We start from the raw sequence: 15,707 nt of genomic DNA, 5'->3' as shown, positions 1-15,707 counted from the left end.
CAATATGGAGAAAGGGCTTAAAGAACTTCCAGATGGAAAAAACAAAAGTGTGCATTGTGATGGCTGAGAGGTGCATTATCTACAGATTTATTCTGACCCTTAAGTTTTAGGCTTTTCTAGGAAAGTGTTGAGGCTGTTTCACCAAGGCATCTTAAAATTACCTGAAGGCTAAACTGATGGGCTCTCCTCCTTTAGCTGGATTGTTACAATGCTAATGGTAAAATACAAATTTTCTATTGTCCCCTTGTGTGCAAAACCCAAGGATGCTCCAGCATTTTCCCACTCTGCTTGAGTCAGCCTTCTTGAAGTGCTACAGGATAAAGTTCCATACAAGTTCCTTTATAGAACTGTGTTTAAAGGATAATTAATACAGGCTTTGTAGTGCTTATGGATGAATTGGGGTCATAGCTTCAATATTAAAAAAAATGTGGACCTGTCCTAAAAGCCTACCCAGTGTGTATTTGCAATACCAGTACTGCTTTGAGATTGCACAGCTTTAACGCAAGTAATTGTCTCCCCAAATCATAATGAGGTCAATGTATTATTATATTTCTGTATTATTATCCTGACCTTTTGATTTACAAATATGCATAGGAAGAGATTCCAATATAAAACTCTAGGTTAGTGCTGAATTTAACCTTTACACAAAGCAACCAAATTCACACTTTGGGATTTTTTTTTCCCTAATGCAATGGAACACTTGTTTTTTCCAACAGGCAGCTTACAAGGTATATTTTATATAATTCTTCAGTGTTTCAAACAGCTAATTACAGGTGTAGTTGTATATTAATTTTTATAAAGTATCATTCCACAATTTGGGGATCTTGGTATCCCCCAATCAAAAATACATCCTTGCTAACACAACCTCTTATCCCTGGCTAGCTTATTTTCCCAAGAGGATGGTTTGTGCTTAATATGCAGAGGTGCTGCAGGGACAGGGAGGGCACTGCCTCAGCGCTCCCTAAGAAAAGCTGCCTGCTTAAAATCATGCTAAAATGAAGGAACAGAAGAAGACCACAAACACCACTAGCTTCTCTTTCACAACTGAAATGTGTAATACAAAATATAAACAGCATATAATTTCAAGGAGAAAAAAAAAAAAATTGGAGTGTCTTCTATTCATCCCAACAATATCTGACTCAGCAACAGGCATCTTGCACTTGGTATCTCTTGTATATTCTGGGAAGCAATGCACTAGTATTCTTTCCATGATGGAATAATTATCAACACTTACCAATAAAAAAGCAGGACTAACAAATTTCCAGCACAGTCTCCAGTAGAGGCCTGGTTTGAAGCCCATCATTTGTTGGATGTCTTCACTGAATCTGTCCACACCTGGAATGGATGTGAAGGGATGTGAGACTGGAATGAGACTGGCTGCAGTCTAAACTGAAGAGATGCTGGCAGACCCAAAATATCTTCTTCAGATACCAGATATGAACGACTTCCAAATCAGAAGACATAAGAAATAACAATATTAAACTCCTATCAATGTCTAGATGTGTCTTTGATATCACTGTATCCGACTTAAATGCCTGTGAGCACTTAAGGGCTGCTGCAGACAGCAGCATTGCCACTGAAAAGAGGCATTTCACAAATATCTAGACTTTAAGTTGTAAATAGGATGCAATTTTTAAAATAGTTATGGACTATTGTAACCTAATTCCTCTGTGCTATTTTGAGTACACTGCAGGAAAACATAAACCCTTCCTCACACAAACCACTTGCTGATAATGAGGTAGATTCGTATGATTCTTAATTTATCAATGGAGATTCCTTTGTTCCACTTAAAGGCATATTTACCTTTCAGTGTTTCATTGAACACCACAGATTGTATCTATTGCAAATATATTTTCATCTTGAAGACTTTTCCAGAAAACTCAGGCAATTCTCTTGTTTACTGTAAATATGTACAAAACTATGTCCCTTTAGAATGAGATGACTAACTGATATAAAATGGGGAAAAAAGTGTCCTTCTCTGTTTTCTGTAAAAAGAAAACAAACTCTGACTTTACACCTTAGAGACATTGGCTCTTTGCATTCTGTCATCTCAGACTATTTGTTTATAGGTTTTTTTGCTCCATGTATTCAGGAATTTATTTTAATCGTGAACACATTAGGTGTTCATGATTAGCAGAAATGCAGCTTTTTACCATCAATATTTGTTTATTAGAGAGAATGTGTAGCTTTCCATAAAGATTTTTTTCTCTTTTTTTCTGTGGATGTACAGTACAATTTATTTCACTTATTTAACGTAAATAATTGGGACAGCTTGAGTTAGTTCTTTGTATGTAATAAGATGCAAAACATTTTCAGGATGTGGACATTTGAGTGTAAATGTCTCAAAAAAAAAATCCAGCCCCCAATATTATGTCCAGGTGAAGAGAAATAGACAAGAAGGATCTGCAAATGCTCTTTAAACTTAATCTGATTCTATTTGCAGTGCTTTCTGTGAACTTTGAAGTGACTGAATTTTAACTGCTATGAACACTGACTGAAATTTATCATTGTGTAGAAGGTCAAAGACAAGGTCTACATATATCAGAATTTTATTCATATGTTTCCAGACAGATGCACTTGGAGCTCAGACAGTGCTTGGTGCTCAATTTCTGTTGAAAGTGGGGGAAGAGGAGGCCATGCTCTCAGACTGCACTTTTCCGCAATGTGCTTCTTCAGTACTGCCTGTCTTCAAATAATTGTTCTAAGAATCAACCTTTAACCAGAACACAGCTATAGCTACAGATGACAGTACCTGTAGGGCTTGGTTTCACAGATACTTAAAATTTATTATCAGGAGCTGGTTAAACACCCAAAAATAGAATATTCATCAGAAAGATGATATCAGGGTTGCACATGAAGAAAATTCGTAACAACTTAGCAGTCATAACTAAGGTACATTTGCACAGTAAAGCAAACTAGCTCTCCCTTCTCTTACATACAGTTGGCCTTTGCAAGAAGAAACTTCACAGTAAATGGTCATAAGAATAATTTGAACTAAATTTCCATGTTTTTAGTCTGTGCCAAAATGTCAATGCTTGCCTTTAGGCTGGCTTAATATTCAGTTAGGTCATTAAGGCAAGAGGGGTCTATCAGAAAAAAGAGGCAGACAAGATCATGCCAGATTTAATAAGTTTAAATAGCACCTGGGGCTGTAATAAGTTATTTATAAAGCAACAGGTCATGCTGTGTCAGTAGAAACATCTGTCAGCTGCTCAAGAAAAATGAAAAGATATTTTCCTGATTATGAGGAATAAGAAAGTAAAAAATTATAAAAGACAGAGGGTGTAAAATAAAATTTGACTAACTTTGGCTCTGTTTGTGAACCACATACAAAGCTTAGCTACTGTAAAGTGCAGTAAATCCTGTTTTAATAGTGGCAGAAGGTAACTTGCCCTCAGAAACTGAAGAAGCCTCTGCTTCCAAGCTAAGCTGTGATCACTCATCCACATTCAGCTCTTTTACAGGGATTAAAAATAGTTGTCTGTGAAATAAAGTGCCTCCATTATTTTGAGAGACAGCAGCCATGATGATGTTGGGTGACAGAATTAGTGCATTAAAACTAAAAACTATTCCTTTAGTAGATTGAACAGCTTTATGCAGGAATGCCATTCTTTCACTTCACTCACTCTTCAACAGTTTTTTAACTGTAAAATAAAGTTGGTTTGATTAAAAGAACATGGTAAAGCAGAATGGATGGGTAAATAAATGACTGAGTGAGGTAAATAGCAATAAGAATCATAATGTCTAAGAACCCTCTGAATCGTAAATTAGCTATAAACACTATGTCTGAATAAAAATGGAAATGGTTTTCAAGGGAAGAGCAATTTTATTGGGAATCAGGGCAACTAATTCAATACAGGCTTAAAGGGGAGAAGACTTGCAGGCTGCTGTGACATCGAAACCTGGTAATAGTGAAAAGAGTTGTGATCAGCCAGGAACTGAAGCATGAGAATAAAGAGCAGATTAGGAAGGAACATCAGAGGTCATATTTTTTTAGGTGGCTATAGCACATCACTAGACTCTATTTGGCAGAGTGATTCCAGTCTAGTGCCAAAGGTCAACTAAATACTCCTAAAGCTTGCCATATTTGGGGTAAAGTAAATCACTACTCCCTTTTGTGGCATAAATTAGTATCAAATACGACAAAATAGAATTTATGGTATCCAGTATGTCAGATATTTAATATCATTTTATGAAATAAAATAAACTGCTAGTGTTTTACAATGAAGTAGAATATTGTCTCAAACAAAAGGGATTAATGTAGGAACTCTTATAGCTCTCTAATAGATCTTTATATTGTATAAGCTCTCTCTATACCTCTATTTCTATTGTGTGGAGAGAGCTCGAGATTGGCCCTGGGGGAATAATGAAAAGTGGAAACACAGGAGTCTGTATTTAAGCTGATCTACTTGCTTTGAAAGTACCAAGTCTAAATCTGCTACTGCAAGTCATCAGCAATACTAAGAGCTGTAAAATACTGGCAAAAGTAGTAACTTTTCCATCCCATCACAGTCCCTTTCACAAGGCTGTTTGCTTTGGCTTTGGTGCAGGGTCTCAAAGCTTAGCCCACTGAATGTCTGCATTCCTGTCACTGCTCATAAATCAGGTGAAAATCCCTCTATGAAACCTGACTTGTCATGGTTTTGTGAATACAAGGCTCTGCTGTTTTCCCCTTCAATGATGTGTAAGCCTGTCATGAGCACTTGGAATTTCAGAAAAGCTTCCGCACATGCAAAAGGAAGAGCTTACCATAAAACCAGGAAACTCCAATTGCCTCCATTAGAACAGCAAACAATATTGAAGTCCCAGCTGCAAATGTGTCCAGAAGGGTGAGCACATAAATTCCACCCTGCAACAGAGAGTTAAAAGATGCAAGAAAGTGAAGTTACAAATCGAATCATCTCAGTAGTTTAATATCCACTTAACAGAAATCTGCTTTTCTTGAAGCATTATCTTAACCCAAGTATTTTGATATGGATCTGATACTGCAGATTCATATTTTCATGTAAAATAGTGGAATCAGACTTGTAGCTCTTTTAAAAAGGCTTTTTTTCACCCATTTCCTCACTTCACTGAGGGAAACAGAAACCTCAGCCACACCTAAACAGCTGAAATATTTGCAGTAGATTTGTGTTAAAATATCTTTTTACAACCAAACCTAATCTCATTATACCTGTTCGGAAGGAGAGGAAAAAAGGAATTAATTTTTTGTGTTTTTACCACCGATAGTAGAAATAGCACTTATATGGTTTAAATCTGTAGGTGCCTTTAGTCTCTGTAATCAGTTGCCTTTTTTTTTTTTAAGATTTTTTTTCTGAAACAGCTGTGCATATTTACAAAAACAGGGAGACAAGTACTTAGGCCTCGTGTAGGTTTTTAATTCTATGGGGACTTGTCCGGAAATGGAATGAACTTTGGTTGTTGTGTTAGAAAATGTTGCTTATTGAATGACATTTGAGTTTGACCTCTTGTTTTTGCTCTACACCTGCTCCAAATAAACGCCTTTGCAATCAAACTTAGCAAAGTGAATTACTAATGTGATTTTCTAAGAAATATGTTTGTTTCAGAAACAGCTAAGTTTGAAAATGTAGCCTTAAAAATTCAGAGGGCAAAATTAAACAACTTCATGTGATGTTCTCAGAAGGGTTTTCCTTTTTATTTTTTATACATCAGAAATGTTTAGTTACATGAACCAATATATTTGGACTATTCTGGACAGTTTTGTGAATTCCAGCTGGAGGGCTGAACTTAAGTCTAAACCAGAGAAACTTCATATATTTAGATTAAAAGTGATGGTCTGAACAGAAGTTTTTTTTAAGAACTAAAATTTACAATAAAAATAGTCATCTGAACCTATCCATATTTTACCCAATAAGGTTAACGGCATTTTCAAGGTAACATTTTGATGGAAAGTTTTGTTGTACTTACATTGGTAATGCAAAACAGGGCAAGTAGGAAAGTGCCAAAAGAAACACCAAAGGTGAAGAGCTTTCTGTGCTGTTTCAGAAGGTGGAAATCATCTGCCAAGCCAGTGATGACAGCCTCCATCCCACCCATCTGAGGAAGGGAAGGCAAAACTCTGGTTAAATTCTGATGACTGTTGGAAACAGCAAAGCAGTTTGTGTAATTAATACCCAACTACTGTGTGATTTCTGACATTTCAGCAGTCAGTCACTGGTGAATGAGGCTTTGTTTTCTTCTGGTAAAGGACTGGGTCAGGACTTGGACATCAAGAGGGGTGGTTGTTGCCTCCATAGCTGCATCCTCTGAGGATCCTTTGCTGACTCAATGGAACAATAAGTAGACAGTACTTTGGGGAAAATAATATACATTTTAATATACTCTGGGGAAAAAAGCTGCTAGCTTAAGTAATTAAGCTCCTTAAGATATTTCTTAAATAAAGACAGGCACAAGAAGCACCTAAAGGAAATATACTGAAAAATTATTTGCATTAGCCATTGATTCATGAAATCCAGGTTGGCAAAAATCTTGGCATACTTGGAAGAATTATTACAAAGGAAACTTGATGTAATTTTTTATTTTGTTGACAACAAGAAAGAATTCTACTTCACTTTCTAGAAGTTAATGAGGAATATCAGCCATTGTTTTGCAATACAGGAAAAATACTTTCCAAGCTTTTATTTAAATTGCTGGATTATGTAGATGGTTATGGATTTTAATTTCTTTTAAATAATGAAAGCATTCTGCCCCAACTCCAACAAAAAAGCTATGAAAAGTAAATTCAGTCTTTTATCATAGAAAACAAATGTATTTAATATTTTGGAGAGGCTTAATTTTATGCTTTCTGTGATGCTAAGAGACCATGGCATGACCTGGTGTTCTTGGTGCAATACACTAGTTGGTTAACAGGTGCTGACATAACCTGGCCCTTTCCAATAAGCCTCTGATTAAAATATTCCTGGTTGAAATCAGTAGCAGAGAATTATCACCATAAAAAATATTGTAGGAGCTGAGTTTTCTCTAAAAAATTATGACAAATCTTGAGTCAGTAAGTCCTTCCTCTTTTAGAAGGTAAGAACTAAACTTGGCCACAGTTCACTAGTTCACTGTATTTTAATTAGCTCCAGAAGAAACAGTTTTCTCCATTTGTAGGAAAATTGTATTCTGCAATCTCAAGCCTTGTGTCTTTGTCACTTCTAGGTTTCTTTTACTGCTGTTGGAAAGTTAACTGCTTTGGATTGAGACACTTCTCACCATGAATTTTCTCCTTCATTCTGCCCATTTCCTACTGGTCATTCATGTCCTTTCACTGTGCTAAACCCTTCATTTCAATCCTTCATATTTGCTTACAGTTGAAAAATGGCCAAGCTACAATCTCAAATATAATCTTCCCTCAGACTTTTGTCTAAGGTTCCAGATCTTAGTCTGTATAGACAAACTTCACTGGACCTCAGCTGGAATCCAAAAATCCAAACACTTTGGAAATATTTAGACCTGAATCTGACCTTTACAGCTCAGCCCTCACTCCACAAGATCTCATTCAGCTATTTGCCAATGATTATCAAAGCTTCCTGCCGCAACCCCATTATTTTCTTTTTTTTTTTTTTTTTTTTTTTAGTTTTGCTCTTGTCCATGTCAATCATTCTTTCCTTTTCTTGTCCTTGAAAAGGAATGAATTATCCTGAAATTGTAAGCAATGGAAACTCTGTTTTACCATTTCCAGCAAGAAACTCCTAGATCAACTTCATACATTCTGAATTTCAAAAGAGACTTCTGTAGTTAGTAGGAATAGTAAGAAACCCCTACTCTACTAAAGAGGATGAAAATTTACCCATGGTTCACTATTCCTTAAAGACTCTATTTGGTTTTCCAGAACCTTTATCAACCTTTAAGATAAATATAACAGGATGTCTTGAGGCCTCTTTGGTAGAACAAAGCAGTACAAAAGTTGTTTGAGGACTTGGAATATTTTCTGGGATGAAGTTTCTGTGATCCTGAATATCATGGTGGTGTAAAATCTATCACATTAAAGAGCAAATACACTTGTTAGACTAGACATTTTACAGTAAGATTACAGGGAAATTAAACCACAATGGAAATATTCTGGAGTGATTTTTAAATTGTGATTAGTTTTTCAGGAAATTCTATATCATAGCTTGTAGAAAACAATGGGAGTACCTTCAGACATTGTCTGACTTGAGCAGATTAGTGGATTTCAGCACATATAATAATCCCTTCTAGAAACCACTCTACTCAATGTTTACGTGTGTTTTGCAAGCAACTTGCAACTTGCAAAACCTTTTTGCAGATTCATAGTAGTATTAATTCATAGTAGTATTGTTGGGTCATACCTTTAAATAGTAATAACTGATGATGACCAGCCCCTCTGTAAAGTCATAAAAAAGTAGCAGGAGTAAATATTTACTGGCTTGTCAAAGATTTAATCTTTTCCTAAACCTCCTAATGATGGAGAGTCGTTATAATACAGCGAGTAATAGTATTGCTATGTTGTCTATGACTGTGAAAACAGATTAAGGAAATGTACAGAATGTTCACCTGAAATGTAAATCCCTGCTTAAGGCGGATGCCTGTCTAGTTACAGAATATGAAAAAGAACAGTATCAAGGCTAGAAGGAAAAAAATACTCACAGAACTGTCGATGCCAAGTGTAAGGAGCATGATGAAGAACACCACAGCCCAAAATGTAGATCCTGAAAGAGTTGAAATTGCCTCTGGGTACAGGATGAAAACTAAACCAGCTCCTGGAAGAGAAAAGGGGAAAAAAGATGTCACTACATGATGCTTCTTATCTTCACAAAAATGTTCATTTTAATACGATAAATCATGACTAAAGTGACTTTCATTTCAGTCCTTGTCATGCTCTGAGTACTGTTAAAACAAAATTTGCATTATACCAAAAGATATCTAAGATGGTTTATTTATTTAGTTATGATGGCTTGGTATTAAAAACCTCCTATCCCACTGTTTTCCACTTTGAATAATATTTTATGGGATTTGCAACCTTACTAGTCATTTTTCAGCTATGTAGTGGGGAAGAGATTATGTGGATGTGGATTCATCTGTTTGGCCAAAGAACTCTTGGATGTGATGAGAGCTGCAGGAGCTGAGACCATGGGTGACCTGTTCCCAGTGAAAGGACTACAGGTTCTGAGCTTAGCAGAACCTCCAAAACCAGTCTCCTGTGGCACTGAGCAGCAATACTTTTGTAAGATACTGTCCAGTGATTAATTCCTATTTCTTGAACAGGCAAAACCTGTGGGGGCAAGATATTGAGGAATCTCAGTTCAGTAGAGGTGAGGTGAATCAATGAATCAATACCATTTAGAGTTCACATTTCAGCAAGGGATTTAAGCACAGAGTTCCAGTTCCAAGTAAGCTAATTCAGCTCACTTCCATGAGATTTTCACACACTTGTTGGAAGCAAATATAAACACATTAGCAAAGAAATAGTGGGGGGAAAGGGTGAAAATTAATATAGAATTAACTTCCTACCTTCAGTAGCTACATCCTCAATTTTAACTTTGTGCTCATGAGCCATGTAGCCCAATATGGAGAAAATTGCAAATCCTGAGATGAAGCTTGTGACACAGTTAATGGTGCTAGTCAGTAAAGCATCCCTAAACATGGAGAGAAGAATAGCCCAGTGAGAAAAAACTTTAGGAACTAGATGGAGATTTTCTTTAACATTTCCCCCCCCCATCCTTTAGTTCACAATGCATTTATAATACATGTGCTTTCTGAATTTACATTTAATTGGAAAAGTGATGCTTGTTTTCATTCCAAAATGGAATGTTAACAAAATATCTAAATGTTGGGCTTTCTCTGAAGGTGCAGGGTGATTCTGGTTGGTTTTCCATGGTGGTGATTCAGCAAAACACTTACAAACTGACTTGATTTAAAGTGCATTCCTAAACTGGAGCGCAATGTAAAATATCAGAAATATAATGCCAAAGCACAGAAACCCTTCTGGAAGCTGGAATCTTTCTGCTTTTAGTTCCCGCACTAATAAGATTTCCTCCTGTGTTCACTGTTGTGCTTAATGGTACTTTTGAAAGGCAAACACCAGTACAGTTTACACAGCTGTCTAAAGTCCAAACCTAATCCCATTCTGCTTTGGAGAGCAGCAGATATCTTGGCAGGTTCCTGTTACTAAAATTTCAGTAAGGAAGACAGTGTTTCAAGATTTGGGTTGGTTACCATGTCTACACAAAACTCACCATCATTAATACATGACTGAAGATAAAAAGATAGCTTAAAACTTATTTCAGCTGCAGTCAGAGTAAAATAGTACAGTTTTGCAGCAGTAAGGGAAGAATAGGCTCTTACCTGTAGCAGTTGTTGTCAAACTTATTGTAACTAGCAAATGCAATCAAAACACCAAAGCCAGCTCCTAAGGAGTAAAATATCTGAGTAGCTGCATCAATCCAGACCTGCATAATGACACCAACATTACCAGCGTCAGTTCAGTCCACGAGGATACAGCAGGAGAAAAGCAAGATAACAGTGTTGGAAACAATTGGTATTCATGCTGATGGGAGTGTGTCACACGGAGCATTCCATGTCTGGAATGGCCTGACCTGAGGAGGGGAGGCTGGAGCAGGGGACAAGTCCCCAGAGCACACACACACAATGCTGCCCTGGTGGGCTCTGCAGTGGGACAGGTACTGCTGAGATTTTACCCAGCACTGAAATGATTGCAGGGTTTTTTTTCCTGGGTCACAGAAATACACTTCCAATAGTCCTCGTTCCAAGTTAGTTTGGAATGTACAACCAGAAAACTAAAAATAGTTAATGGGTCAAGAGTTATAGGACATTTTCTTTCCCATACTAGAACTTCCCTTGTATGACTGTTAGTGCACTCTACACGATGCTTTCTTGATTCAGGAGCTGAAGCATGACTGATGTGCTGTGGACAGAGCAATGCAGATTTATCTCTCAGCTTTCTCATTTAGTTGGAGAAAGAGTTATTTCTGTCATTAAATTTCAGTTTAGATGCAGCTTGATCATTTTAAGGATTGTCCACCAGGGAAAAAAATTTAAAAGCTATAATATTTTCTAAAGTGTTCCTCCTAACCAATATCCATTTAGCCAGTCAGGAGCAATGCCATAGTCCGGGTTCCCTGAACCAGAAACCTGAAAAGAGCCTTGATAACTGAGGGTTTCCCCTTCTCTGTTGTTACACAGAGATTTTTAAATGAGCATCTTCAACAGAAGTAGTGAAGTCAGTGGTGTGAATAATACTCAACATTTCTCAAAATGAGATCTGCAATGTTTGATTAAATCTGCCAAGAACTTTGAAAGAACTATGAAAAGCACTGGATTTCATCATTCATCCATCTGTAGGAAATCAGATCTAATATATCTATTCAGTAGTGACTTTCCCATCTGCATTGGGATTTTAGTGCTACACTTTTATATTTGGCCTAGTGAAGAGGAAGACAGTGCCTTATCCCTTGCTGACATGATATATGAAAGCACTTAGGCTGGTGACCTCTTTTTTTCTCAACATAGATGATAAATGCTTTCAACTGCTGCCTGCTGAACACTGTGAAGAACTTATGGTACTCTGGGTTTGTAGAAAAACTTAACTTTATGAACTGTGGAGAGTTGATTACTTGAAAGAGAATATGAAGTCCATAGAGTTATGCAGTGTTTATTGCTAGCCAGTGGATGGGAGGATATGATTTTCTCAAACTGTAGTTCATACAAGGTTTTTAGGCATCATGGATTTCTTTCAATGAATAACAAAATAATCCTTAATTATTCTTCTTATATACTGGTTACATCTTAATATTGTATTTTCACACAAAGGTTGAGATCATACAGGGTCGCACTCTCCGAAAAGCATTTATGTGGCTAAGAAGGAGGGATGCAAACTCTCCTATGTTTGTTCTTGTGTTTTGAAAAATTCAGATAACTTCTATTGTTAAAGAAATTCCTGAAAATTTTTAACATAAATTTTGTTAAACTCTAACTCTGCATACTGCCACCATAAGACACTCGTTTTCAGTGGTTCTGTGTCTCTTCTGTATCTTGCCAGTGCACCCTTTCTCACTATTCAAGCACCCTTAAGCACATGCTTAAGTCCTGTTGACTCAATTAAGAGATTAGCACCTGCTGCCTCCCAAAGGATTTAAGCACATGCTGAAGTATGAGTAAGAGTCTTGGCTCATAGTAGCTGATTAGGAAACAAATTGAGAAGATCAAGGTGAAGAGAAAGAAGAGCAGAAATCAGAAATTCCTTTACAATTAAGACTAAATACAATATATGCTCTTTTTTCTAACCAGGCAGGAAGAAAGACAGCAGAGCTGTTCTGTAGTTCATGCTCATGTTTCTCATTTTCATGGCTTCTGATCGAGGCATAATCTATCTATTTTATGACAGAATATTGCTTTTATATGTATTGAAAATAAACAGATAGGAACATTTTACAGTAGGCAGTTGTCAGTCTTTCCAGCCTTCTTCAGTGTTTATGCTGTTATAACTTCTGTGTATATTCAGTGCAGTTTGTGGCTCCACAAAATGGGGCACACCTTGGCAGTGCTCAGTGAGCCCTAAGGGCTTTTAGAAGAGCATTGCCAGAGCCCTCTGTGGGTCATTACTGTTTGTGACTTAGGATGTTTCTTTCTTAGATTCTTCATTTGGAAGGAATAAAAAAATCATGTATCACATCCAGGGATGCATTGACATAGAAATGAAGTGGGATTCTATTCTTTGGAGCCTGAGGACAAAGATTAAACACACAAGGCTATTGCAGCAGCAGGGATCCCAATCTCCAACTGAAGGGCTGACATGACAAAGCAGTTAGTGGCCTTTCTCAACATAAGTGATCTTTAGTCTTTTATTATTCTAGTGTAACTTTTTGTTGTTGTCTGAAAATTTTAGTCTTAGAGACAAATAACTTTAGGGTCATCTAAATAGCAGCTGCAGAAATATTAAGCTAAGAAGGAGCAGCACGAAAAATGTCCTTCCAGAAACAGAAGGCAAGGATGATGAGGGAGGCCTGGTATAGCTAGTACAGCTCCATAGACATCTAGTTGAAATTGTGATGTTTATTTCCAAATAGCACGTAAAATATATAACAAAAGAATAAGCACCTGCTTTGTTCATCTTTGTATTTATGTGTATGCATTAATGTGAATTACTGGGGTGGCAACTGCCTTGTGATAAAGGGGAATGAAAATCCCACATTTGAAGCTTGATTGGATCATTCCAAAATCAACATGGGGTCTGGGTCTGTTTTAGAAGAAATGCCTGCTTTCAAATTTAGCATTAAAAAGCCAGGAATATATTTATTGGCTAAGAATATAAAAAATATGTCTGTATTGTAACACTTGAGGTCTTTTTTAATAATTCAGGAAAAATCAAGATAGGATTCATAGGAAAGGTACAGTGCAAGTATGGACAGACTGCAGACATTTCTGAAAGCTGCAATTTTTCAGGATGATGCATTTCCTTCTAGTAAAATGATATTGTCTCTTTTCAGATTTATAACCGTTTGAATGGCCTTGTGACCCATCCATAGAGATACTACAGTCTCATAAATGATTTATGCTATTTTTAGGATAGTAGAGGGGTAAAATATCTCTGTAGTCTTTGTTCTTTGTAGGTGTGAAATGCTGCTAATTTCATGTATTAGCGACTCTACATGTAGATTTTGCTTTACAATGTATGAAATAAGCCTTAGTTCCAAGTTACTCCAAAAATTGAGTTAGTTTGGATATGTTCAACAATGTAGTGAAATTGTACATTATTTTCGATAGTAAGATAAGAACATCATACTTTTGAAAATCTTATTTGCATGAGGGACCTTGATTTGATTAGGTGAGTTGGTCCTGACTTTATATGTTTAGCAAGGTTTGCATAGGCCAGTATTTTTGTTTTCTTGGTTAGTATCTAAGCTAGTGATTCAGAAAACAAGATTTTCTTCTTGAGGAAATTCTTAGCCTTCTGAGAAGTAAGTTTTTGCATGACTCCAATTTCCTGTATAAAGGATATTGCAGTTTACTGGATGCACAGTCAAAGCATGGACTCTTTTAGGGGTCTGCCACACCTGTAAGTGCCTTCACAGTGGTGTCTTGTGATCTGAATTATTTGGGTTCAGTGTGAGATAGTCCTGTTTTGCAGACTTTTGGAAAGTTAAACTGTCAGAGAAAGGGGGCCAGTGCTTGGCCAGAAGCAGAAGCACAGCTATTTAATTTCAGAATTTAGCTGCAATATTTTCAGTTTCAATAACAAGGGCAACAGTTTTAATAATTAGGGAATGAGAACAGAAGAGTAAACTTACCGTGGCTTCTTTTAATCTTCTGAAATCTATATGCAGGTATGCATTTATTCCATTGTATGCACCAGGGAGGGTTATTCCATGTATTAATAAGACAAATAATACAACATAAGGCAAAGTGGCTGTTATCCAAACAACCTGCAAACAACAGAGATCCCAAAGGTTAATCAGCTGTCACAGAAGATTCAAGAATATGTAATAAGTACAGCTGGAATTTCTTGGTTTAGTCCATTCAGTTCAATGGAGAAGCTCTTTTTAGGACATGAAGGAAAATGCTGTTATGTGCCATGAATATTTTCATATATAAGTTTACAGATACCAGTAGGAGACAGTTTTGACAAACAGACGACAGTGTCAGTGTGTGTTAGGCTGCTGATTACTCCTCATCTCTATGTTGTTTACTAAAAAGTGCAGTCATTGCCTGATGTTAAGTGATACTTTCATGAAAATGTACAAAAAGCTCTCAAATTTATCCAGCTCTAGAATTTCTGTTTACGTATATTTTCTGAGGAATGTCAAAGAGTGATTTCCAATGACTTTCATTAAATATTTCTCTTGACATGGCATTTTATATAATAAAACTAAAGCCTCTTACACTGTTGAAATATTAGTACATTTGGCTAAGAAGATGCACATTTAAAACAATTTTGAGTATTTAAAAATATTTTCTGGATGAAACCACCCCTGTTGAAGTGAAAATAGTACATTGATAAAATTTTCAGTTGGAATATCACACAAGAAATGTGATAGTTTGGTCCCTGAGGATGCCTCAAAATGAGTGATTTATTTTCTTGCTTTCTAAAATTAGGAGACTTCCTAAAGTAGACAAAGAATGTAGTCAAGATAGAAGGACAATATTAGCTCTACCTTTCCTGAAGTCTTCACGCCTTTCCAGAGACTAAAGAAAAGAATGATTACCACCACCAAGAGGCAGAGGGAAAGTTGCCAGCGAGGCAAGCCCAGGTCGTGGATCCCACGGCTCTCGTGCAGGTGCAGAACTCCTCGCCTACATACCAGATATACAGAAACAAAGCAAAGTCACTGGGGGAAAAAGGCTTTTGCACTTCTCATGCTGTGGGCACCAGGAATGGGTGTTTCACTGCAGCAGGAGAAGCACTACTGGCATCACTGGCAGTCAGTGAAGGTGCTTTGTGAAGCCTCTGTACTCTGTCACTCCGTCAAATTATGTCCAAAGCATGTCTTAAGTAAGAGTTTCTGAAAGCAATTCTTGCTTCATAAGTAAAGAGATGTTTGTCCAATTCTGCTAACAAAATATACTCTCAGAATTCAAATGGGTCAAAAAGAAAGGGAAAACCACTGGTAGACAACTAGAATTAGTGTTTTGCTTGCAGACTGTTGTTATTGAGAAAAGAATGAAATTAGATGAGAAATACATGCAAAAATGAGAAGAGAATATTATTGGGGAAAGACTGAGAATAA

The 15,707-nt window shown here is 36.7% G+C and overlaps 1 protein-coding gene across 1 annotated transcript in view; it reads right to left on the bottom strand.

Annotated features, from left to right (window-relative positions):
• Positions 1-15,707, bottom strand: part of SLC6A2 (solute carrier family 6 member 2) — a 59,462-nt gene that overhangs the window by 10,789 nt on the left and 32,966 nt on the right. The window contains exons 4-11 of the mRNA XM_083870250.1: positions 15,135-15,273; positions 14,271-14,405; positions 10,309-10,412; positions 9,475-9,599; positions 8,611-8,723; positions 5,929-6,057; positions 4,750-4,849; positions 1,235-1,335 (exon numbers count right to left, since the gene is read on the bottom strand). Coding sequence (XP_083726376.1) covers positions 1,235-1,335; positions 4,750-4,849; positions 5,929-6,057; positions 8,611-8,723; positions 9,475-9,599; positions 10,309-10,412; positions 14,271-14,405; positions 15,135-15,273 — 946 coding nt within the window. The remainder of the gene's footprint in view (positions 1-1,234; positions 1,336-4,749; positions 4,850-5,928; positions 6,058-8,610; positions 8,724-9,474; positions 9,600-10,308; positions 10,413-14,270; positions 14,406-15,134; positions 15,274-15,707) is intronic.

Source organism: Zosterops lateralis (genome assembly GCF_965231275.1).
Source record: "Zosterops lateralis genome assembly, chromosome: 12".
NCBI lineage: Eukaryota > Metazoa > Chordata > Aves > Passeriformes > Zosteropidae > Zosterops > Zosterops lateralis.
The sequence above is the reverse complement of the archived record's forward strand: the minus strand, read 5'-3'. Positions and strand labels throughout refer to the sequence as shown.